This window comes from Diabrotica undecimpunctata, chromosome 6 (genome assembly GCF_040954645.1).
Source record: "Diabrotica undecimpunctata isolate CICGRU chromosome 6, icDiaUnde3, whole genome shotgun sequence".
Classification (NCBI taxonomy): Eukaryota; Metazoa; Arthropoda; class Insecta; order Coleoptera; family Chrysomelidae; genus Diabrotica; species Diabrotica undecimpunctata.
The window spans coordinates 111,896,087-111,923,880 of record NC_092808.1 but is presented as its reverse complement, the minus strand read 5'-3'; the positions used below and the strand labels follow the sequence as shown (position 1 = coordinate 111,923,880).

Below are 27,794 nucleotides of genomic sequence, written 5' to 3'. Positions count from 1 at the left end.
ATTTTGAATGTCTTAAAGGATCAATAAAGATGACTATGACTAATAAGAACCCCCGATTTTTTACATTAATCAAAACATTATCTTGCTTTATTCGAAAACTTAAAAAAAATTATCGCTGGATGTACTTATATTATCAAATAATATAGAAGAAATTAAAAGTTTTAGTCCTCAAGTATCGTAAAATACTGGCTCCGATATACTATAGGGTTGCTGGAGATACATTTAAACTTTATCGTTCTATCTAACGTATTTATTTAGTTAGTTTTTAAGAATATTCAATATAAACATTTGTAACTCTTATTAACACTTAAAAAGGTGATTTGTTGGCAATTTCCATACTAATTTCGTACAGCATAAAATAAAAATATTTCCACCGCAAGTCTCATTTTACTTATCCTCTTAGCACTTTCCTACACTATTACTAATCCGCAATTTTGCAACATATTGGTTGTTCGTGTCATTATTTTAATAAATATAACCATGATTGTCCTCTAGTTTAAAGGTTTTTAAACCTATTTCAGTAGCTAGTTTCAACTACTTTTAAAATATAGCAAAATAACAGCAATATTTTGATTTTGTTCATAAATTTGACATGAAATTGTACGTAATTTTGGCAGTGTTCCAAAAGTTGACAGTCGGTTGTATGTAAAGTTTGTTTAGCAGTAAATGGTCGACTTCAATTAATATAGTATTATACTGACTATAAACATCCTGGGTTAACCGATAATAGTATAAAAGGCCCGGTTTCAGGTAAAAATGGTTTAACTGAGGTACAAGATCTTAACAATGGGCCAAGTCAGATAAATTTAATAATATTGACGACCGCACTAATTGAAGTCAACCATTTTCTGCTAAACAAACTTTACATAATATTTGACTAACATCACAGAATAAATTTCTGTGTTAACATTTACAATTTTCAAAATTTATTGTCAGAAGTCTTACTTACTTAGGGAATATAACATTGATAATAATAATTGTGTCAGGTGATAGGTAAGTAAATAAACTTTTTTACTTAAAATAAAATTTTTATTTTCAATAACATAAACGTACAAAAGATACCTACATAGGTATCTACACATTTAGGTAAGTAGGTACCTAAGTAGAGAAAAGTGACCTTTTTATGTCAAGAAACTACAATATTTTCCGATTTCCGGTATGGAATAAATACCTCTATTTACCGTCTCGCTATTGAGTGGAACGCCGTGTTGACATGCTAGTTTAAGTTTTCTCCATTATCATTATGCTGAAGTTATATCCAAAAATGTGGCTAAAGTATTGTATTTTTGAGTAAATCCTAAGTAGACATCATTTACTAGTATTGTAAGAGGTTCTAGGAAAGATCTACCCTTTCTGAAGGCATGTTGTGAATAGGGTAGAATTTTTTGATGCTAAAGTTATGGGTTTATACGAGTTTGCATTGCCATCCGGTTTTCCAGGTTTTTTAATAGGTATTACGATATACTCTCCCAACATTATTCAGTTTTATACAGTCACATTTAGGATTGATTGGAGATCTGTTTGTTTGTTTACGATTTCATATCAGTTAAATTTATTCCACACTTCCTTAATTGGAGTGTTGTGATTTAGATTTTGACAGTAATTAATCCAGCTTTTCATTAAAAGTTTTTTTGCTACTGTTCTACTCGTTACTCGTCTTTTATATTCTATCAGGTTATGGGAGTATGTATGTAACATAGGAAAGCTTGTTTCCTTGCTTTAGCAGCTGTGTTACAGGTTTCAGTACACCACATTCTAACAGTTACGTTTTTGGGAGTTAAGAGCGCAAAGGAATTGCTTTAATCGAAGCTTTGTTAATATTGTCAATAATAAATGTTTAATGATGTTTTTGGTTGTGTAACTTCAAATACAGAAGTGTGAAGATCTCAATTAGTAGCCTCGAGTCTCCAGATAGTATGCTTTACTTAATGAATTTGTGCAGGAGGAGCGTTATTTCTAAATTGGATATATTGGTAAGTCGTTAAATCCATAAAGTTCTTCTAAAGTCAACTGCGTAATTTCTTGTGCTAGTTCATGGTTGCACAGTCAAGTCTATTGTTGATTTCTTATTATTCACTAATGTAGGAGATCCGTCATTTAAAATGATAAAATTACAGTTTCCAATTAGTTCCAAAAGAACTTCAACGTCATATTCTCTATTCCAAATTAAATTATGAGCACACTAAAATCGCCCCAATTATTATAAAAGGTTTAGGAATTCGTTCCAGAAAATGTATCCACTGTTGAATTGATATTCGAGATCTTGGTTTAATATATAAGTATTGAAACTAAGTATGTTAACTGAAATACAAACATCAAAATTGATTATAGTGGAAATTGAAATTTCTCGATAAATTAAATATGGTTAATAAAATGGCTGCACCACCATATCCATCGTCACTATCACAGCGGATATTATTAAAACCTTTGAATTTATATTTTTTTGTTTTAAACCAGGTCTCAGATATCAATCCAATGGTGTATTTGCCTTCGTCTAGCAAGTGTTCTAGGATTATTAGATTAGAAACTGCCGAACGGCAGTTTCATTGCAAAATATTTATTTTACCATTTTGGTCTGAGAATGTGATGATAAAATTACATCTAAAGATGTTTTAACAAAGTTTTCTAGCGGTTTTTTTATTTACATTAACACTTTTGTTATTAAAACTTTTGTGATAATACCTATAACTATCTTTAAGATTGATTTTATCATACGCTAGTCTAAGAAAATAGTGAAACCGATTGATTACTAATATTACTCTTATAAATATTGCTATCTAGGTTCTTGACATCTAGGATAAGATATAATTTCCTTATGTAAATTTAGTGTTGTATCTGGACTAATTGGTCTCTGTCTTTTATTAGTTCAAATGCTATTGCTATCTGTACTATTATTAAGGAAATAATAGTTTGTTGTTGGCCATGAATTGAGTGGAAATTATATGGGTGTGACGTTACTAGGATTTATTGGAAGAAATATTTTGGGACATGATAAGTTTGTCGTTGGAGATAGAAAGATTTGTATTAGTGGGTATTATATTTGCATAAGTGTTTTTAAGAAATTGTTTGCTGCATCATGATAACTGATATTATTGGTTGACATTCGAGTTTTTGTCGTTTGAATTCTGAAGACACATTAAGATTGGTAGTGGAATGGTTGCCCGTACAATTAAAAGATTTTAAAGTAAATTCGATTTTTTGGCAATGTTTGGTATTGTGGAATTCACTACATTTATCACACCTAGCTCTGCTCTTGTATTGACGTCCAGGATGACCGTATCTGAAGCAATTAAAACATAACAGTTTTTGTTTATAAGCTTTAACTTATTTTATATAAATTTTTAGGAAAACGATACACGTTGTTGTTGGGATGTATTATGTACCATTTTCATCTACTTGCTTTCGTTTTATTATTTTTACTTCCAAAACATCAAACTGACAGAATCATACATTTTAATTTTGTTTTTAATATAACCTACCGAAAATTCTTATCAAAATATCTTTTATTATGGCCTGTCTTACTTATAAAGGTTATCCTCGTTAAGATAAGCAAAACGTCCTCACTCCCAGAATTTTTTCCGTTCTATGTAATTAAAAAATAAGACTGCGTAATTTTAAGCCGCCACCCCTTCCTACCCCCAAAAAGTCACTAATTTTTTTCGGTGACCTGCAATCAATTTAAAAATTTCAAAAAATTCACTGCATAGTTGAAGCTTTTACAAAACGCATTTTTTTCGTAAAAAACGTATAACTTTTGTTTGGAGTACAAGTGTAGTTTGTTTGTCTATTTATTCAAAAACTGTACTTTTGATTTTTTTTCAGATTTTTCCGCCATGTGCACACCTTCAAAAATACAAAAAACTGTTTTTTAGGAGTTTTTTGGGGATTTTCTCCAGTTCATAGATTTAAAAATAGATCAAATCAGGGTTTTTATAGGTTATATATAATTTGAATTAACTTAATCCTATAGAACATTAAAAAATTTGGCGAAACTCATTTAAACTCCAAAAAGCCATGTTTTTTAAAGGTTTTTGCGGAGTTAATAACATTTTTTGAGATCGATACACCTCAATAATTTTTTTTAAGTTTTATGCGAATAAAAAATAAGGCCCAGGCGCAATTTTAGCTCTCCTCTCCCTTTTCCCAAAAATGTCATTTTATCGTTTTTTTTTTCTATGGGTTGCAATCAATTTAATAATTTCAAAAACTTCACACTTTTTTGAGGAGTTTAAAAACCAGAGACATATAAACAAGATAGACTGATCGTTGCAATACAGCGTTGTTCCCCCAGTGCGAGAGAGAAAACTGACGCAAAGCAGACCCAGCAGTTTAATGGACCGGGTTTATTGACCACGTGACCGTGACATTGGTGACTTAGGTCACGTGCTGGATAAACCTGACAAATTAGAAAGAGATGCAGAGACTGCTCTGCGTCAGTCTTCTCTGTCGCAGTGGGGGAATTCGTCCGTATTGCAGCAATCAGTCTACTTGTATTATATGTCTACGTAAAAACTTGTCTATTTTTATAGACCCGTATGTAAATGTAAATGAAGTAAAAATGCATTTTATTTCGAAAAAAGCTTAAAACTTTTTTGGTAATAGTTGCTGGTCTATTTTTTATTTTGTGTATTTTATCAAAAAATATATTCCTGATTTTTTCCATAAGCCGACTTCAAAAACGTGAAAAACTGTTTTTAGGGATTTTACCCATTATATAGACTTCAAAATAGATCAAATGAAGGTTTTTATATACAATTTGAAGGAACTGAGTCCTTTATGACATCCAAAAATCGAGAAAAACACCTTTAAATCCCCCAAAATCCATGTTTTGCAGGATTAATAATATTTTTTTTAGATACAACCTGAATCCATGCTTCTCCAATTCACATTCAAAAAGAAAATTTTCGGGTCTCAAAGAAGCAAACACACCCATCGTTTATGGGGAAAAACTAGGTTTTTAAAGGGGTTATTTGGGGGGGGGGGCTACTGAATTTACTTAACTATTTATATATATATATATATATATATATATATATATATATATATATATATATATATATATATATATATATATATATATATATATATATATATATATATATATATATATATTGTCTCGTGTTATTCTCGTTAAGAGAAGTTCGCCAATTTATGTGAAAACGTGCAGAGAGGCTGGCGTAAACTCTGATCATTTTTTGGTTAGAATTAATATGAGATATGCAATAATTATAAAGAAGGTACCTCTATAAAGAGGTAGTGCAGGATTATCAAAAGGATATAGAAGAAACCTACGCCAAACAAGATAGCACTACTACTATGAGTAACATACAACAAAAGATTTTGAAAATAAAATGAACATACCAAGAACAAAAAGATTTAGGAAAAACCACTGGTTCGATGACGGAACAGAGATAGACACAAAAAGAGAGATAGAACTGAATGCGCAAACTATAGAGGAATATCCTTGTTAGAGGTAATACACAAAATGCTCGTCATACTAACTAAAAAAACGATTAGAAATATATGTGGAGAAGAATCTAGGAGAATACCAAGGAGGATTTCTCAAGGGAAGAATCAACAACCAATCAAATTTTTATGCTAAAATAAATTCTGATCAATTGCTATGAATACAACATTTCAGCATAAGTACTTTTCATTGATTACACAGCCTCCTACGATACAATAGACAGAAACAAATTAATAGAAATTAAGAATTAAAAGAATTCCAAGTGTCAGAAAAAATAGTAAGATTGGTAAAAATGACAATTAGAAAAAGCATTTGTGCTGAGAAAAATAGTAGGAGAATGAAGAAAACGAACGAATGTAGAAGTTTATCAATTGTATGCTAACCCTACAATAACAAAAGTAGTGAAACTACGTAGATTAGAATGGCTCGGACATCTAGCAAGAATGCTAGGTAATAGAAAAGTCAAGAATATTATTTGGGGTGTACCTGAAGACAAAAAAAAAGAGAGGAAGGCCAAGAAAGAAAAGGGGAGATGTAGTGATGGAAGATGTCAGAGAGATGGGAATCAGAGATTGGAAGCTGACAGCTAAGGAAAGAAAACTATGGAAATTATCCATCAAGCAATGGGCCTAAAAGACCTGTTAACACTATACATACATACATACATAAAATAGGGAAAATCGCCAAAACCCCCTAAAAATCAGTTTATCCTCTTTTTGGTGGCACATCCAAAAATACACAAGTTTTGTAGAAGCCTCAACTATGCGTGTGAATTTTTTGAAATTTTTAAATCGATTGCAACCCACAAAAAAAATAAATAAAAACGAAAAAAATGACGTTTTTGAGGGAGAGGATGGAGGGATAAAATTAATCCTGAATCTTATTTTTTGTTCACAAAAAAGGTAAAAAATAAAAAAATTATGAGGTTGTATCGATCTCAAAAAATGTCATTACCTAGGCAAAAACCATTAAAACACATGATTTTTTGTGGGTTTAGTTAACTAAAAGACCCAGTTACTTCAAATTATCTGTAACCTATAAAAACCCTTATTTAATCCATTCTTAAGTCTACAAACTGGAGTAAATCACAAAAAAGCTATTTTTTCGATGTTTGAAGGTCAAGCACCTTTTTATAAAAATAAAATGTATTTTTAGGTTATGTAGTCAACTATGCGTGTGAATTTTTTAAATTTATTGCAGCTCACCGGAAAAATGACGTTTTTGAGGCTAGGGATGACGGCTTAAAATTACGTGAGTCTTATTTTTAACGCATAAAGTATACCCTTAAATTCATTTGAATCATTTTCAATAATAAGGTCCCAAATCGAATTGATGATACAGTAATGTCTCTCTTTTTATTAAACTTTTTTAATATTGTCAATTACATTAAAATTTACTTCGTAAACAGGTTTAGAAAAGTATTTAGTACTTATCTGTGTGGATTGAGTACAATTTTGGTATCCTATTAATTCTTCTACAGAAGCTCAAGGTTCTGAATTTGATATGTCCACATTATGCTCTAATTCGCCTCCACTATTTGCGTTCATACTATTTAAAACCTAATGTTACCTTTTGAAGTAGATAAGTGAAATTCAATTTTCTATGCCGAAGCGAAATTAACTCAATTTGTAACTTATAATTCTACTATTTTATGTTTAAATCTTTAAAAATTCGCGAGGAACTGTAAAAAGCGTATTTAAACTTTTTGAGTTTTTTTTTATCCATTCAATTAGATCTTCCAATTTTCATGGTTTCTGGACTCGATTAAGGGTGAAAAGGTGAAAAAAACGATTATCAGAAAAAAATTCTATACTTTGACAAGAAATGATTTTACAAATTCATAAACTATTGCAAGACATCCCGAACACTCTTCACCATACACATCATTACAAACAGGCAACATTCATACCCACAAAAAACCAAGCTCCTATATATTTTTTAAATTGCCATTAGTATAGTATGTTAACTGAACAAATACGCAAAGAAAGCAAGATTTGCATCACGTTCTTTCTTTCTCGTTCAAGGCAATTTCCCGCCATTCTTAGAGTGACAAGAAATTTCCATGCAGGGACTTTCATACAGTCGGGCCAATTACTTTAGACAAGAATATTTTATGTCATTGCAATCCAGGAAATTAATAGAAAGCTAATATATATTTACTCAAATAATTTATTATACAGTACTTAAAAACAACAACTGTGTTACCACAAAATATAAACAATTTAAAATATATTAACTATTAGTATATCAAATGCAGGTTTGTATAAATATAATGTAATCACATTGTTAATTTCCTGAAGTACACCGAACAAAAGGCAACATAAAACAGCTAATTAACAAATAAGTTTTGACACATACTGTACAATATACAATGAATACTTAAAATTATATATATATAAACAGTAATTTAACGCAACTGTCATAGGCCAAATGCTATGGTAAACATTTGTTGCAAATATTTACTACAAAGCAGAGTATCACATTTTTTATTTGGTCTTTGTTAATGAATAATTCTTTTGATGGTAAAAAATTATGGAATTACTTAAAGAAATATTTTACGAATGAAACTAATATATAAATATTTAATTCAAAAACATGTTAAGAGAATAAAAAAAGAGTAAAAAAACTAACAAGGCTATTTATTGGATACAATTTAAAATATTTTGTAATGACTCTGATGCAGAGTTTTAGATAAAACAAACCTACCGGGAAAAAAGTTAAAATTGTTTAAATTAAATTAAAATGAGCAGTGTTGTGATTATATTAAGTGTATAGTAAGTAGTGATGTAAATTCGGTTCAAAAATCTGATCGAGTTATCTGTCGTATCAGATTTCAATATTCCTGATTGAAGACAAAAAAGAATATCAATCAGCAGTTAATTTAGACTGTAGAAAACAATATTAAATGCAAACTAAATACAAAATATATACTTTAACATGTTTTTTATACATCAATATTTTCAATTAAAAACTTTTTTAAATTTTTTGTGTCTACAAAGTTTTAAAAGAGTAGAAAAAAAGTACACATTTGTGTTATATGTATTAAAAGTTTACACAAAAAATTGCTGCTATGTAGTATTTATCTGTATTCACCAGCTGGCTTACTATATTAAAGGTAAAATGCACAACTTTTAGTATCAAATACAACAAAACATATTGCATATAAAGGCATTGGCCCATTGTAGGTCTACAGGACATATTTCTCTCAACACTCAAGTTTCTTCTTGGTAACTTTTGGTCATGTGAAATTTTCCTCGTAGCCAATCAATGTTTCAACAAAATCTCTCATAACACATGGTGATTAACGTTAAAGATACAATATAAATGTCAAAAATTCTTTGAGATTAGCGATGTAGTAGGTTTTGACGAAAAAAATATTGGAAAACATGAGATTTAGGAATAAATTAATAAAAAAAAGTGTACAAGAGCCTCTTCTCCATGAAAATCTACTACGATCACTATGCTTCAGACTAGTTTGAGAGCCAAAATAAAAGCATCTCTCCATTTTGGCCTTTTTAAAAACATTTTTTTAAAAAAGTACCGGACCAAAAAAATTTAGTTTCCTTACTTCCTATTTTCTACATTAATTTAATATATTATATATAACAATACCAGTTGGGCGTGGCTTTAGATAACAGTTTTACAAAAGTTCAGCTCTCAGATATAAGAAAGATCAGCAATTCTTATAAAAAAATGCAAGAAACAGAACATGCATACCTGTCTCATAAGCATAAAAAACAAAAATGCATACAAATCATATTAAATTCAATTTTAATGATTTGGTGTGGATTTTGGTAACTACTCTTGATTTTCTAATTATATATATTGACTGGTGTAGAAAACTTTATTCAATATCACAACAAATAAACAGCTTTAGCTTTTGTTGCAAAAAAGAGAGATAGATTTTTATAATTAGATCGATAGCCTTCTATTTTTATTCAAATCAACAGTTTCAAAATATAAAATATTGATATGTTATTAAGAGGTTTATCGAAATCAGTAGACTTTTCTGCAACCAAAGTTAATATTGATGTAAAAAAACAATAGATATACTAAATTTTAATGTTGAATTAATTTTTTACATTAATATTACAAAAATTAAGTCTTAGTATTAAAACAAGCAAGCCAGTAATTATTGTCTACGTTATATTTAGATGTAATGAACATATTACAATTCCAATAGAATCTAAGGAAACAAAAACACTTTATAATAGTTTCTATCAAGACATCCAAAGACTTCTAATTTTTCTGATAAATTATTCTAACCGCATCACAAGAATATTTTTAATAACAGAAAACAAACTGTACAAATTTTGAAAGACATGTTTTCGTAAAGTAACTTATGTGTTAATAAAAACCTATTAAATTCATTTTAAACGTAAAAGACAACGTCATGACAAATTAAAATTTAATATTTTACGGATATTGTATTTCCATCACTAAGTTGGAAACTATGAATTCTCCGTCAAACCTATTTTCAGCTTAAAAATTAAATGATATTAATGAGCTTATTATTTAAAGACCACTGCTTTTCTTGATAATTATCAGAACAACCAGTTTTTAAGATATATGTTTTGTCTGTATACTTTTTATAAGAAATAAGGAATCTTTCTTATGCTAAATTAATGTAAAAGTGAAAACTAACGTCACACCCAGTAAAATGAATAGTCACGTTTTTTGCTTGTCGCACTGTTTTAAAAAAATCCATCGATCTTCACCAATGGCACACTATGCTAAGTGTTACACACAGTTGGACACATAAATTTTTTCACGTTTTTATGTGAGTTTATTCAGCTTTTTCTCTAAAAAGACCCGTGGACTAAACGGTGACGGACAGATCACATTTTCACATTTTTTGGTCCCGGCTGCGGCTGCATTTGGTTGGAGACAGGTTTTTTCTTGTTTTCAATATGTTTTAATACACGTTCTTTACAAAATGCATGTTTTTACTACCGTGTTATCATAAAACACAATTGAAAAACATACTGCTAAAAAGTAATGCAAACACGCTTAAAACAAAGGAAAACATTTTTTCCAACCCTGCCTGGAGATAGGCCGGGGGCACCTTTAGCGAAACAAACCTCCAGGATAGTACTAGACCGTGATAAGACTAGACCAGGGTAAGTAGTACTAGACTAGGTTGTACTCACGAAGATTCGACTGCAATATTGTGTCTTTCACTGCCGCAAACACGAATTTTATATTTTCTGTATCTGTAAAATTAAATACACATAAATCATAAAGACTTAAAAAATGGACAAGTATTTCTGGAAATTCAAATAAAAATCTAAATCTGAAATATTTCCAATTTAAGGACAAACTTAAAAAATCCTCAAAAATAACAGGTCTGCTGTTTTGATAATTTTAACTGATTGATATGGTTTGTGAAGCGCTGAATGAAAAAATGAACTTTGTTTTGCAGTAGCACGTCACGTTTTTTCACATATTGTGTATCTATTTTTCCCAACGGTATTACACAAAAATAGATATAAATAGGGCATATAAAAAATTTGTGAAGTCATGTTTATTATTTAAAGATTGATTTTCAAAAGATCTTTTGAATTTACCTAAAATAGTTTCTTTACTGTGATTCTCTCTTTGGTACATTTTTGCTTATAAATACTATCTAGAATGTCCCCTATAGCATCCAGTAGTAGTGTGCTATGATTGTTGTGCTCCATTTTCCTTTATATCTTCAAATCAAAAATTTCTCCTGATCCATGGGTTAAAGAAGCGATGTTGTATTTTTTTGGCAAAAACATACACCTGAAGTTTCCATCTTCTGAACGTAGAATATTTTCAGAGGAGTGAGCAGGAGCGTTGTCTAAAAGCAATAAACATTTCACCTCTTCTGACGGTATTCCCAATTTCTTGTCTTGAAATTTTCTCACTGAAGGTGAAAAACCAATTTTTGAAAATATCTGAGGTGAACCATGGCTTCTTAGAGCTATAGTATGAAAGGGGCATATGATGCCCGAATTTCAATTCGACTGCTCGGACCAGGATCCCACTAGAACGTTGTTACCCGTACCATTTTAAGAATGCTTCTTCCAGTGCAGTTTCACGAGCCAATTTCATTCGTTTTCCAAGATTGCTATGCTCTCCTACATCACACATGAATGCAAATTTATTTATTTTGTATTTGTTTTTTTTTATGTCCGAAAGTTTGCTTTTTTATGCCATATTGATTACATATATGAGACGCATGTGTAATATTAACAGTATGTTTTTATTTTTTTTTTACATTTGACCGGATTTTTTGTCCGTTATATCCGAAGTCCGCTAAATAGAGGTCCGTTATATCGAGGTTTTACTATATTTATAAAGTGTACTTTTAGCTTCTGTCTGTCTGTAGGAGAATCACTAATAGTATGGATCGGAATGTCTAATGTAAGGTTGCACCGAACTAGTTTTTGTTGAAAATAGAGCACTGACAGCCATGAAGATACGTTAATGATATTTTAGTCAACTAGGTTTTCTCATATTCATACTTAATAGATAACCACTGTATTCACATGCAAGACAATGTGAGATTACATTCCGCAAGTGTGTTACAGAATAGTTACCTCAAGTTCGAATACAAAAATTAAATTAGTCAGCATGTTCACCTGGTGAAAATCCTATTGAAAATTTACTATTTATTAAAAAGACCCCTCATGAACAAAAAATACATGGTGGTATGATTATAGAGGAGTAGAATAACAGGCCCCATATTCGAAAGCTAATTCGTGGATTACTCCAGAGAATGGAAGCCATAGTGTAAGATAGACGATCCAAACCAAACATAATATGTTAGAGGCACTTGCATGAACTGAAAATCCTAACACTTGACTTTGGCCAGAAAGTTACACAAACTTTACTTTATTGTCAAAATTACAAAAAAAAAACACACACAAGGAAAACGTAGGTCTTAATTCAATAATTCATAGTTTTTAAAGAATGAAGATGTAGAAAACAATGAAGGAATAATGTATAGGGAATGAACCAGCCTTGCATAATATGGAGAAGATTTGCGTGAAGTTATGAATACAGAGAAATTTGGTGAATATTTGTCCCTTATTAATATTTAATAAAAGTTCATGGATGTTATAAAAATGTAAAATATTATTAAAAAATATAATTTCCAGAAATATTTGTTTTATTAGCTCAATTTCATGCAGCAGAAAATTTATGAAACAAGGTAAATCAATTAAAATAAGTAAATAATGTAAGGTATTACCTTAAGCCAAATTAAATTCTTTAAGTGCTGTCTGCATAATAGTATCTTTGACAGCACAAAATACTAGTTTTATATTTTCAGTATCTTTATAGAAAAAGAAAAATATCCAATCCAAAGAGAGCATGCATTAACACAAGAAAAAAATATTAAAATAACTTATACATTTTTTTTATAATAGAATAACCTATAAAGCGGAAAGCTGTAAAATATCTGTGTCCCTAGTAACAAACATAGTAAAAATTTGAAGTGTTGAAAATCAGTGTTAAATCAATTATTATTCAATTTTTTACTAGAAAAATATTGAACTATTTTTTCGGTATAAAAATTAATTGCAATTTAATTAAACCTATCAACATATACATTTACACTATACATACCTTTGAAAATGTAATAAATAAGAGCTATACTAACATTAAAATTTCCTAATAATGAAAGAGATTCAGTTCTAAACAATTAAGCTAGATAAGTAGTTTATGTTATAATTGTATAAAAGTCTACAAAGGTCTCTATAAAGTTCTAAATTAATAACATGATAATGATATATTAATACATGATAAAAAGGAAATGATGTTCGGTATTCTAAAAAGGAGATTAATCCATAGTCAGCGACATATAAGCCAGATGCATGGTACTGACAACAGAAAGCTAATCGAGGAGCTAAAAGCCGATATTGTGATGGGGAAACCTATCGATGCAACAGTTACGAGATATAGCTTTAACAATAAGTTCACAATTAAGATACCAGGCAGGGAAGACTGGAATAAAGGTGTACACATACAAGCTGCTGCTACCTGGTACACGGATGGCTCAAAAACATCGGAGGGTGTGGGAGCCGGCATAGTAGGGACAAATCAAGGGATACATTTCCCGGTAAGTCTATCTAAGGATGTGACAGTTTTCCAGGCGGAAATAAATGCAATCCATCACTGCGTGGAAGAAATAGAAAGGCAGGAAAGAACGTTCTGTTCAGTTGCCATCTTCACAGATAGTCAGGCAGCGCTTAAGGCACTCAATTCTGTAGAGGTCAATTCTAAGCTAGTATGGGATTGCGTGTGTGCCCTAAATAAACTAGGAGACCGTAGCAAGGTTACGGTAGCCTGGGTACCGGGGCACGAGGGTCATAAGGGCAATGAAAAAGCAGATGAAATGGCCAAACAAGGCTCATCATTGCCATTCATTGGACCGGAACCCTTCTGCGGAGTTGCTAAATCAGTAACAAGAACGGCTACAAGGAAGTGGGTAGCTCGCAAATCTCTGGAATGGTGGAGGAATTCACCAGGACAAAGACAGGCGAAACAGTTCATTACAGAACATTCGCCAAAATTTACGGCAGACCTAATAAGCAAAGACAGGAAAACAGTCAAGGTCATAGTAGGTCTTCTAACAGGGCACTGTAAGCTGAATAGGCACTTGAAGCTGATGGGATTATCAGATGATGACCTGTGCAGATTCTGTCACCTCGAAGAAGAAACAGCAGAGCACATTTTATGTCAGTGTGACAGTCTGGCAAATGTGCGGTTCTTTGCATTAGGAGAAGAAAATCCACCGGCAAATAGCTACATGGAAGGTACAGTCTCGAAGCTACTAGACTTTATAAAAAGGGTCAGGCTAGAGAATGTTATCTAAGACTAGAGGACCACAATAGATCTGAAAAGGTCGCAGTGGAATAGGCCGAAAGACCACCTCTCTTAATCTAATCTAATTCTAAAAAGGAGATGTTTTGAAGGATAGAACAGTAGATGTTCCTCCACCGTATATCAAACCACTGATATATAGGATACAAAAAAACATAGAATATTTAATGCCAATCAACGCAAGGAAAAACATTTTACTTATACAAAAAAATAACATAGAGATTCAGTATGGCCAATGTAGACTGGAAACAATAAGTAGTAAAACATGTACTTTGGTACCAATTTAAAATCATTATCGATTGGTACTGAACATAGAATTAACATTTTAAATCTTGTTCAAAAGTATTACTTACTTTTTGATATCACTGTTTGATTTGTTAAATTCTTCTCACTAACTCTTTTTACCTCCTATAGATTTTTTTGTTGTGGTGTTTGAGTGATGTTTCACTCATTTTTTAGGAGAAAATCTTCTTTTTATTTTGGCTGTTTAGTAGTATATTTCTAGTATTTTCATATATTGATTTTACTACTTGTATTGGATTATGCTGGGTTTTTAGCTGTTTTAAAAATTTCCCCAATATTTTTCTATTGGGTCAAATGCAGATTTCAAGTCTATGAATGCTAATTCTATTGTGTTTTCAGTACAAAAATATTATCTGTTACCGTTTTCTGAAGGACGCTTATTATTCTTCTGTTTTTTTTTTCAAGTTTGGCCCTTAATTATCCTCTATTATACCACTGGACATATCGCTCTATAGTTCTCCCAGTTGGTCCTGTCCTATTGCGTGTAGATTGGTAGAATAAGCTTATTTTCCCAATCTTTTGTTATTTTATTTTGTTTCAATTACATATTATCCAGAACCAGTCTGTGGTCCTATTGACGGAATACAACCAGAAATGGTTTGTTAATATCAGTTGTTTGCAATATAAATGGACACCACCCTAAATATTAAATATTAAAAGACCATATATACATACAAACAGAAGGTAATGAAAAATATAATGAGATATGAGCAGATCAAAAGTAAAAAATAAAATTGATTTCCAAAATAACTAAATTGATATAGCTATATATTAGCAGTTAAATAATATAAATAAATTGTTGGGCAATAATAGACAACAGATTAGGAAAACTTAGTAAATACGGAAATATCCTAGATAGTGGTAAAGTAGATTAAGATGTAACGAGAATAGTCAAAAGGGGGACAGGCTTTAAGAAATATTCCAATGTATTGATTGAAAATTCTTATTTGTCATGCATTGATAAAAATATTCTGTATTTATAGATTTTTATATATTTTACATTTGTTTTGCGAATAAACTTTCAAATAATTTTATTATGTTTGTACTCTGGACACTAACACTAATATTACTCTAGCAATACCTGTGGCACAAGTAAAATGTGAGTATATGATTTTTTCACTGTCGGGATTCAGGTCTACAAACATTCTTAGGATAAATTCCCTAGCTGCTATCGCATCTCGTTGTGGACCTAGACAAAATTGGTTTAAAAATTAGCTCTACTTACTATAATAAGTATAAAACTTTTAGATGTTATTGATTTTTTTGGTTTAAATAACATATATTCACTAGTACGAGTATTGCTATTATATGACATAATCAGTGACATTTATATTCCTCAAATCTCAATTGATTTTAAACTAAAATATTGTTTTAACCCAAGTAAATACTTCCTCCTAAAAAGATCAAACTATATCGTTCTTATAAATACGTACATTTATAAATAAAAAAATAATGATTCTAGCTTCTTCACAGGCTCATTCTTAATTTTAATACTTATTTTTAATAAAAATTCATTTTCGGTTTAAATGAACCTCAGTAGTCATAACTGCTATGAATCAAGAGTCTAACACACGTTGTTCATATTCTAGTATCGCCACTGTGTTTAATGTAAATCTCCAATAGATTATAGAGAATTTCTATTTTATTTTTATATGTAACATCGAAATTTTTTATGCAGGTAAATAATTCAAATATTTTTAGGATTACTGTAAGCTACTACAAGGATTGCTATTTATATATACAGACTTGAATTTTATAAATATTATTCCAGTAACTATTCCTTTATCTAAACCTTGATCAACCAGTTGAGATTTACAATTCAGTGATTTTTTGTTGTTGAAATGTCTGAAAATATATCCTAACCCCTTTATAAATCAAAACAATTATTTACTTTTAACGTCGCATTGAAACAAGTTAAGTATAGATTCACGCTAGAAAATTACAAGTATAAAACTGTTAAAGCGAGCGTATAGCAGATATTTGAATTTGAGTAACATCTCAGTATCAAAATGAATCGGATCCAGAAATAAGTGGTGATTCAATAATTGCATTGAAGACTCCAATATAAGTTTATAAAGATTTATTTTATTAAGGCAATCTGCAGTATCAAATGACGCGATGACAAGGTGATGTGAGTAAATGTTAAAAAGCTTTGTGATTTCCTGCTGCAAATTATTGCAGATATTTTCTCTCAAACCATCTGTTATATAATACACTTATTGCTGAATTTAACATAAAAAATTGTCTGCAAGATGGGTATCACGAATATTACCAAATGCACACAAGTAAACTTGTTACTAAAAGAGTAGATGGCTCTTTTGTAGCTATCCATTTAAAGTGGGAATTAAGCATGGGCATTCGCTGGCCGTTCTGTGTGTGTGAGTTTGTACCTACCCGGATATCTGACGATGCAGGGTTATGTTGAAATGACGTTATAAGATCCTATTGATACTGATTCATACACTTTATTAGCTAATGACGAGAAATAATATATTAACATAAATCTAGCTAAAACTACGTCAAAGGATTGATATTAAATATTTTTTTCTTTTTGGCCTGGTAAACCATTAAATTCTGAAGCACAACAATTTGACTTTAATGTGTAAGAGTATTTCGAATAAGAAAAAAATAAAGCAGGACCTTCGGTTCTCTTTTATATCATCTTCATTTTCATCTGTTTAACAGATAATATATTGAAATGTATGTTTGTTTATCAAATTAAAAAATACTTATCTCTGAACAATTCTTTATTTAATAAACTAACAGCTACTTTAAAGTATACATCATCCGAAAAAAGACAACCAATCTATCTGATGATTAAAAATGGCAGTACAGAATATAATATATGTGCAAACAAAGTAGGTACCAATTTCTTCAATGTAAATTTGATAATAAACCAGACGGTACTTCTTATCAATACTTTATATAAATATATGTTGTAAACAAAGATTGAAGAAAGTAGTTGTGAAAGTTTGTGCTGAATATATTTATTGATATTAAGTCAATTTTCTTGTTGTTTTTATGAGTTTTTTAATTTGAAATAATTCATAGTTTTAACAGATGAATAAGTTTTGATTTGCTAGATCTGTTCAAATTGTTACTTTGATTGATAATGGAATCAGTCAAAGAGAAGTGACCAGACAGCTTGGAGCCGGTTGTTGTATGGTCCAAAAAACATACCAACGATTCGTAGAGACTGGATCTCACGAACGACGACTAGGATCAGGCGCGAGAAGAATCGCGACGGCCAGAGAAGACTATTCTTTACAACGCACTTCTTTGCAAAATCGGTTCTTTACGGCTAGAGCAATCCAAAACCATTTTCAAAATGCTCACAGATGGACATTAAGCACTTCTACAGCGAGAAGGTTGAGGGAATTTGGTCTAAGGGCTCGCTGCCCAGCAACAGGACCTTTGTTAACAGTAGCACATCGACAACGCTGACTTGAGTTTGCTCGTTATCACGAGCATTGACGATAGAAGATTGGAAAAATGTTTTGTTTACAGATGAGTCCAGAATGGTTCTTTATGGCTCAGACGATCGCATCAAAACGTACAGAAGATATGGGGAAGGATACGCTACTTGTGCTCGACGAGCATGTGTTGCTTTTGGAAGAGGCTCTGTAATGTTTTGGCAGTCATTTCATTCGAAGGGAGTACTGATCTCCTGTATATTAATAGAGGAGCGTTGAATGCTCACCGATATATTACCGAAATTCTGTAATTCAAAATAGAGGTGCTAATATAGAATATTAAAAATCACGACTTTATTGTAATTTTTATTAAGAAAACAGACAACAACAGAGAACAAAATTTACAATGTAAATTTTTTAAATTTTCCATTAAAATCATCATTTTGGGAGAAGTTTTTTTGACATTTGTTATTTAAGAAATGGTTGCAAACTGCTTTAGAATATATTCTTAAATATTACACAAACATCTAATGGCAATCAATTTCTCGTAGAGTTCTTAAAAATTTAAAAATGCCAAAAATTTTAGGTGGCTTTTTTTTAATGACATGCAGTGTATATTTTAATACAAGGTGGCGGGCGATTGTCTCATTTTAGAGATATATGTGGTTCAAACTGAATTGTCCTTTTTCAAGAAAATATTTAACTTTTATTAGTCTGTATATACAAATAGCTTTACACTAGCAATACATTTGATAGTTAAGTCACTAAACCTGTAGCAGTAGTAAAGTGAGAATAACAGGAACGTTCTGGATCAGGATTTTCACGAAGATAAACCTTCAAAATGAATTCTCTGGCACCGATATGATCTTGTTTTGCACCTTATCCAAAATAGGTTTTTCAATATTAAATAGTTATTTTTTTATTGTAATTTTGTAAAATTCCAACAAATATACTTGTTCTTATAATTTTAGCAAGATTTGAACTGGGACTAATATAGTGTATGTTCCTAACAACATTACTAGCCTTGTCCACATACAAAATGAATTGTGTAGCAGTTTTCTGCATATAGAATAGTATATGTCTCGCAATAGGGCAAAAGTACAAAGACACAAAATAATCAGTAAAACTGAATGTAGCTAAAAATTTTAATCAAAAAATTCTTTATAAACTGGTATATTTTTATTTAAAGGAACCCTTTCGGGCTACATCAAAGAAAGTTTTCAAAATGAAAATTCCATCATCAGTGCTGCTACTAGGTATGTTTCAAGCCAATAAATATATGGGCGAAAACCCTTTAAATGTTATTAAATTAGATTTACATAATATATTACATTGTTACTAATAATTTTATAGGATATTAAAGTTTTCAACAGATTCAGTTCATGGCAATGTAAAATTCATAACTGGTCGTCTCTATACCGACCTTACATAGCAACAAATTATAAAGGATTTTTTAATTAAAATTTTTGTGATTTATAGTATGCAGCTAACTGCAGGAAATTCATTTTCCTTGTGGATTTGAATGTATTTGTTCATTTTCAATTATTTTTGCATATAGAAATAGAATAGTTAGAAATATTTTATTACTTATAAACAGTTATTAAATTGTAGCATTTTTAAATTCTTTGGTATATATTGGAATCCCCTCGTACGTATTAAAACACCGAAGAATATTCTTTCAATTCCTCTTTGCGTCGCCGAGTTGATACAAAACACATTTTTAGAGTTTGTTAATATACCACTGATGTATATTTTCTTTGATCGAAAGCCGCTTTTAGGATATTCTGCGTTTCAAATAAATATTCCAGGTTATGTTTTGTTTATACCAAGATTGTGCGAATGAATTTTAACGATAATTGCGCACTCTCGCTGAGGCGTTGTCAAAAGCGCTTGACTTCAGCGTTAGTCCAAATTTTACGTCAAATTTTTAATGTTTCTTGTTTTTCGTCCCTTTTTATGGAAAATATGTAGTGTATTGTGGCAGTTAATGGTTCAGTTACAGTTTTAAGTGAGGTTTTGAAAGATATCCATATGTTTCAGTTTCCTGTTTTTTTAAGAAGCCCCGTTTAAAGTTTGTATCTAGTGGCCCAACCTCAAATGTCCCTAAGAAGCCGTTGCAGAATACCTTTTCATAGTATGGACATGAATTTGTTCGTGTGGCAGAAAGTGTAAGCCCAGTTCTACCCCCAGAAATTCCAGTGAAGTCTAGTTTCCACCCCAAGATAATTTTTTATTTGTAATAATTTATTTCTGTTATAAATTATAGCCCAGTAACAATAGTAAGTTTTGTAGTATCTCCAACTCCTAGAGTTTGTAAACAGATAGAACATGGTAAGTGTTTCTCTTTGTTATTTTTGTATTTACTTTTGTGACTATTAATACAGTAATTTTGTATTGTTTTTTAACATTTTTAAATTTTTTCCCCAAAACAATTTGTTTCTCACATATGTTGTTACAATTTGTTTCCTCAAAGCGGCGTCCTTATTTTAAATAGCTAGAGGTCCTTCTTGTTGTTTTGTTGTTCCATTTGTCCAGGAGATTCATGTAAGTACCGCTTTGTTTCATTTTTTGTAGTTGCTCCAATCCAATCCCATTGTTTCATTCACTTATCCACGACTCCAGCTTTCCAAATAAACCCTGAGAGCCGTTCGCATAAGTTTCGACTTGTTTTGCTTGCCCTATCTCCACCCAATAATTTCTGTCCCCAATTTTCAACCCCTTATAGTAATACCCTATGTGGTAGGCAAAATAGTTCATTACAAAATGACAAAGAAAATTGGGACTAAAAAAATACCATAATCTTATCCAACATACTGAAGGTAACTGTATTTCCAACAATTCTAAAAAATAATATTTTGAAAGTCCTTTGGTATTGAAGTAGGTAATTTGTTGTTGCAATAAATATTTGAAAAACATTTTAGAAACTAAATTTAATTAATAAAACAATACATTTATAAACTAAGTTTGATCACTTTTCACATTAATCATAACGACACATTTTTTAAGTCATAGTTGTTGGAATTTATGAAGATTATTAGAAATAGTACTATACGACAAATCTGAGTTTAATTAGCTGAGGTCAAATGGGCCACACTGAAGGTTCACAAGAGGGAAATGATGTAGGCGGACGATCAGTATATCATGAAACATATACTATTTATTTCATATAGAAACACTTCTCAATTTTGTTTTGTTTTATAGCTTTGTCGAAAAAAATCCAATTCAAATACATTAAACCATTACAGGCTAAATTTATGATATGGTAACAGTTGCATTCATCTCTAAATGAGAATTTTTTTTCAAACCTGTACTAAAAGTCTAATATGGATCTTTTTCTTAAGGTACCATCTTCTTTTGAAGGTTGGAAATCATCATGAGTATCTGAACTCTGTTCACTGCTGCCTAAAAAGCAAGTTAGACGAACAATTAAACCACTTTCTGAGATTATGCAGCTATGATATTTGTCTCCTTCAAATGCTACAATTTCCTAAAAAAATTTTTCCTCCATGATACTTTGAAGAAATTGGTATTTTGTTCCTCTTATCACATGGTAAAGTGGCATCTTTATTTCATTATTCAGTTCTGTTATTTTCTGAAAGTCTTCATAAGGATTATTTATTCGTGACCCTGTCTATGTAAGATATTCTTAGGATTCTTCTGTTAAGCCACATCTCGAAAACTTCCACTTTTCTTATCATCGTTTTAGTCAGAGTGATCTAATATGGGTAATATCATTTAATTTATAAATTTCGAAGATTAAAATATATACTCAAATTGTCAAATGTTGAGAAGTTTTCAAATTTTTGTCATTTACAATTTTTTACTAAATTTTTTTTAATAAATATACTATTTGATGTATAATCATAAAATATAACCCATTTTATCAGTGAGCATATTTATATAAGGCATTACCATGTGGTAACGCTAGCCAGATAAGTACTAAATGATAATTTGTATATTATAAATAAAGAAAAAAATTATCCAAATCATCTGACCACAAATTTTACCAACAATTTGTTGGAAGTAATGATTATGGAGGTACAATTAATTGTAGAGATTATAAAAATAGAAGTACATATACTCGCTAGAATTTCGCTTTAAAAAGGAAACATTTATTTTTTTAAGACATAAGGTCGGTCAAACCATAATCTAATTGAAAAATAACGAGATGGAAGAGAAATTTTTAGAAAATAAATGGAGTGGAGTTTACTAAACTTATTTTAGATACAAATTACTTTCGGTTAACGTTCAAGCTAATATTCATTAACTTCTTTAAATTTTGACTTACCTAGTGCCATAAAAGTGACGATAATAGTTTGCTGAAGTTTATAAGATATGCAAGGAAAATATATAAATATAAGAATTTCTTTCCAATAAGAAGAAATAATTGAATTTCAAGTTTTGTTTAAATTTATGTTTATTACTGTTTTAACATAAATTACATTGCTTTTTTGCTGAGCCAAATAACACCCATTTAAAAAAAAATGAAAACATTCAGATTTTTCTTCAAAACAACAATTTTACTATTTTTATTGGGAAAAGCAATTTTACTTTGAAATAAGTTTATGATTTCCACTTCAAAACAACAGTTAGTTGGCACAACCTAAAAAGTGGAAGTAAAATATTCACATACGCTTTGTGTGTCCCAAGGTTAAGGTCTCCACTCAACTTTGTCATATAGTACCTAGGTATAATTTATTTAGATGTTAATGTTAACAAAAAGTTAGATTCTTAACTTACCTTCATATTCAGGAAAGTAATCAACGAGATGCGAATACATAATTTTTTCTTCTAATAAATCTTTTTTATTTAAGAATAATATTACAGACGAATGCTGAAACCACGGGTAGGTAATAATTGTTTTGAAGAGTGCCTTCGATTCTTCCATACGATTCTAAAAGAAAATAAATAAGGTAAAATTATATAATAAATATTTAATTTTTCTCAATTTAATAAATAATATAATAATAAATAATTTCATCAGTTGTTTCAGAAATACAAATTCAGAGAAAGAAAGGATGCCCAATGCATGGAGGGTTAGCGTGATGGCTTAGTGTGATACCTTGTTAGGGTGGCTATGTAAAGATAAAAAGAACATTCAGTACTGTAGAGTTTAAAGTTAAACTTTAGGAAAGAACTGCAGAGCGAATATTAAGGAGGGAGAAATCAGTAGGAGAACAGTTTGGGTTTATGCCAGGAAAAAGGACAATGGATGTCTTGTTTGCTTAAGAAGGTAAGTATGACACAGTTCCTAGACAAGAGCTATGGAGATGTATGAGAGAGAAATGGATTCCAGAGAAGTACGTAAGGCTCGTGAAAGATATGTATGAGGGATTTTTACCAAAGTAAAAACTTGTGTCGCATTGACAGAAAGTTTTCCAATGACGGTTGGTTTGCATCAAGGCTCTTCAAAGAGTCCTTACTTGTTTAATTTTGTTATCGATGTTCTAACAGATAAGGTAAGGGAGGGGCTCCTTGGTCTATGCCGTTTGCTGATGATACCTTGTAGAGGAGCAGAGCAAATAAATGTTCGAGAAGTTGGCAGGTTGAAGAGGGAGGACTTAAAGTAAGCATGTCGAAAATGGAGTATGTGTCTCGTCTCAAAAAAGGTTCAATGACAAAGACTGCAATGATTTGGTGATGTCAGATGTAGACAAAAGAACTATGTAGGACAAAGGATACAGCTGTTAGAAGTTAAGGGAAAGAGAGATAGAGCAAAACCGAGGAAACGCTGTGTGCAGAGGACTCTAGAGAGAAAGGTTTAAATGAAGAAGACACAATGAACAGAAATGAGTTACGACGGAGAGTATAAAACTGCGACCCTTAGAAAGGGAACTGCTAAGGAGGAAGAAGTAGTTTCAGAAATACAAAACACTATAGTAATGGCCGTCTATGAAGACACAGTGCAGATTCTCATTTTCGTACCGGTCCAATCTAAACGGTTTTGAAGTGTCAACACCGATCACGACAAGATAATATATCGTTAAGAAGTTGGTTCTTCCTAAACTTGATTTGGTATTGGGAGAAGAGAGAGAGAGAGTGAGAGAGAGAGTGAGAAAGAGGGGTGGAAGTGTGTGTAGTAAATCACTATTAAGTGGCCATTTCTTTGGTGTACTTCTTTATAGGTGTATTATATTACTTTTTTACAACTAATAGAACAGTATAACTGCAGAATTAACTAATCATTTCAAGGTACACATTCTACACATTCTGTACAAATATTTGAAGAATAAGAAAGATTAACTGGCTATTATCCTTATTAAGTATGCAAATTGCAGGATTATAAGATTAAAATCATTAAATTCAATATTTAAAATTTTTCTTGGAAAAGAAAAGACATTCAGTGTTATTCACAACAACTGAAAAGACGGATGGGGTTTTCAAGGCAATTTCCTCTCTTTAATAGATACTAATGCTAATACAAGATATAGTGTTATATTCTAATTCGTATGACAGTAAATAAAAACGTCTCCTTATACTATTAAAAATGTACAGTCTTTGAGATTCATTAAAGTTAAACATAAGGCAAAATCAGCCTTAAAAAAACAATGAAAAAGAATTTTGTGTAATGTATTTTTAACACATTTTAACACCAACAAATTGCAAAAAGTAATTATATGGTGAAATTATGTTAAAACATGAAAGAAATTGGCAAGTGGACAATGTACCTACAAATATCTACATATAGTTAGCAACCAAAATCATCCCCAGGAAAGGTTAGAAAACCTACAAACGAAAACAAATATGTACCATAAGAAAAATCTATTTTAATATGGAAATTCTGACTAGGTAAAATTTTTAGTACAGTGAAAGAAAATATTCCTGAAGTAAGACAAGATAAGTTTTGGATAATTATAAGGGGAATTAATTAATCATGCAGATACCAGTGGAATGTTAATGAATCATACATGTTTCATTCTATTAGCAGCTACTAGAAATAGTATACTTATATATGTACCTCATTTTCAGATTCAAATAAAATCTGGTCATATTCACTTAAAGCTACTAGGAAGATGATGGAAGTAACGTTTTCGAAACAATGGATCCATTTTCTTCTTTCAGATCTCTGTCCCCCTACATCTACCATCCTGTGAACACAAAAAATTGATTATTAGAAAATATGTAAATAATAGTGGATAAGTCCATACTAATATTATTCCTCCGTATAAAAAACCATATAATTTAACACAATTTACAATCCAGAAAAATATTTTCCAAATTTGTGAATATTATTAAAAAAATTAGTATGAACTTTTTATTTTTTTATACAGTGTAACTAATAAAATCTGAAACCCTTATATTTGATGACGTTAAAAAATATCTTCAATGTAGTAAAAGAACAATATTTAGGAAGCACTACAATAATATGAAGAATACAAACTCATGATAGAAAATAATGTTTCTAAATACTGAAAAGTTGATAAAATCAAAGGCAGATTGAATTAAAAAATGTTAAAGAAAAATGTCAACAACATATAGGGTGTCCCATATAAAAATAGTTGGTATTATATTTTCTTAGTGTGAGACCCCATAACAAAAAATTGGTGCACCACAGAACTCTTCCCTAATATGTTAATAATTTAATTTTGCAATCCTTACTTTAACGAAGAAGTCGGACTTATAAGACTACAGTATAAAGGACTTATAAGAATGCTACATATTTGTATATAACCGCCATAATTCCGAAATGTGTTAGCCTCGGTTACAGGTGCTCGACTATACTAATTCTATTGATAATTACCATCTACACCAATATTGTAATAAAAATTATGATAGAAAATATAGAATAGAAATCAAAAGAGAAGTTTGATTTAAAAATGTATCAATAATGAAGATATATTATAAAGGTTTCAGTTTATTTTCTTATTCAACCTCGGTTTGACATCAAACTACTATAATGCATGCAGTACATATCAAACCACAGCCAAACTTTATTAAGTTAAAATATAAACGTGCAATATATACTGAATAAATAAAAGCACAAAAAATAGGTTGGAAAGGGTCACTGGTATCACAAAATAACTTAATGTACTAAGGTAAGCGTAGACATGTTTTGACATTTTAATATTTACTTAGTTCCTGAACCTATATAATGTATTAATTTAAAATAAAATTAAAATTAATTGTATGTAACTCTAAAAATCTATATATTCTTCATGACAATCATATATAATAAATAAATAGAATATGAGATATAAATGAGGCTATGAGTGCAATAACGAACTAACCCCAATATTAATAGGTGTTAGAACATAGATTTGAAAAAAAAAGTGAAAATTAGGAGATCCACTATAACCTTGTTTAATAATATTTTTTGGTTAGAATGAATGGAAGTATGTTAGATATTACTTATTTCATAAATTTGATCAAAAATTTTGGATAAACACTTTGCATTTAAAATATTTTTAGTTAGTGAATGGGTTATTCCACAAAATAATACACTCGATATTGCATCAAAGACTTTATTACCACAGAATGTGTATAAAAACATCAGAAGTTAGACTGTCTAATCCTCTTCGTCGTCAAATGGGCCAATTACTTCACCTCCGGCTGCTTGAGCTGAAGATCTCAGGTTTTTATAAAATTTATGGTGTATAGGGGGTATCAGTTATTACTTATTACCATTTCGATACAAAAGTGGTAATTCCATTGTATTCTTGGAAACAGATTTCCTTTTATTAAAATCCACTGTTTCAAAATAAACATCTTCATTGTTCAAATACTTATATTGAAGAGTATTGTAAAAGTGTTTCCTAAACCGTAACCATTGAATTTTAAGCCACTCTACCTTGGTTTTTGATTCAGACCTTTTCTGTTGGTTATATTACTTTCAAGAAAGAAAAAAATTGATTTGTCCATGTTTATTACTGTGAACGGATTTTTCTTTCTCGCGTGCTTTATCACTGTATGCCAGTCTTGAGGTATAAATACGTGTGGGTGGAATTTCTTTTCTTTTTCTATTATACCAAAATCTTGGTCAGATGGCAAGTAAGAATGACCGCTTACCAGAAACTTGTGGTCTATTTCTTCCACGATAAAATCTAGAGATGTAGTTATATAATTGCATAATAATGACATTTTAATATTACGATTCTGACCGCTACATTGGTCAGAATACATAATAAATCGTTTCGATTTTACGAAATTTTTTATGTAAAATAAAATGCAGGATCCTAGCTCACGAGGACTCCTAAAGGCGACGGTTTCATCCCACACAAACATAAATGAGTTGTTAGTTCCCATTTCATGAATATTAAAGCAGTAGGTCCATAATTGCCACTTGTAGTAACAAATTCCTGGTAAGCACAGGTGTAGGTAAAGTCTTCATCAGATCGAAACAGATGGCCGACGCGTTTCCTTTTTTTGCCATTTCAGTGTCTCTTTTTAAAGAATCTCTAGCACTCTTCGCCTTCCTTTGATGAATTTTTTTTTTTTCAGTTTAACGTTGTTTACTTGATTCACTATTGACTGCCTTTATTTTGACTTTAAATAAAACACTCTTTTTACAAGAGTCAGTAATTGGTGGATGAAAGTGTGCATTAATTATATTCCTTGTTGAACATTTCTCAGAAAATAAAATAGCATAGGGGATTCCGTGTTTCTAACCGTTTCCGGACTAACCGCGCATAGTCCACTTTGCTTCTCTAAGCTCCTATCAAATATGGAGTTTCAAAACTACTTTAGTGCAGCGATCTAGTAACAAATACAAAAATATGGAATGGTCCACTACGCAGCTGATAGATTTCAACTAGACAGTT

General features: G+C 30.6%; 2 protein-coding genes across 9 annotated transcripts in view; one reads left to right on the top strand and one right to left on the bottom strand.

Annotated features, from left to right (window-relative positions):
* Positions 1-22,753, top strand: part of LOC140443733 (uncharacterized) — a 49,031-nt gene extending 26,278 nt beyond the window's left edge. The window contains exon 4 of the mRNA XM_072535133.1: positions 19,226-22,753. Coding sequence (XP_072391234.1) covers positions 19,226-19,311 — 86 coding nt within the window. The 3' untranslated portion in view covers positions 19,312-22,753. The remainder of the gene's footprint in view (positions 1-19,225) is intronic.
* The window catches only part of Galphaq (G protein alpha q subunit), a 69,509-nt gene continuing 48,973 nt past the window's right edge, over positions 7,259-27,794 (bottom strand). For 5 of the 8 annotated variants that reach the window (XM_072535136.1, XM_072535141.1, XM_072535139.1 and 2 more), the window contains 4 exons: positions 24,995-25,124; positions 22,777-22,930; positions 15,705-15,812; positions 7,259-10,680 (listed from right to left, as the gene is read on the bottom strand). In XM_072535136.1, the coding sequence (XP_072391237.1) occupies positions 10,598-10,680; positions 15,705-15,812; positions 22,777-22,930; positions 24,995-25,124 (475 nt within the window). In that variant the 3' untranslated portion in view covers positions 7,259-10,597. Of the gene's footprint in view, positions 10,681-12,686; positions 12,771-15,704; positions 15,813-18,806; positions 18,915-22,776; positions 22,931-24,994; positions 25,125-27,794 lie in introns of all 8 variants that reach the window. The other 3 variants (XM_072535140.1, XM_072535135.1, XM_072535138.1) reach the window with 1 other exon arrangement.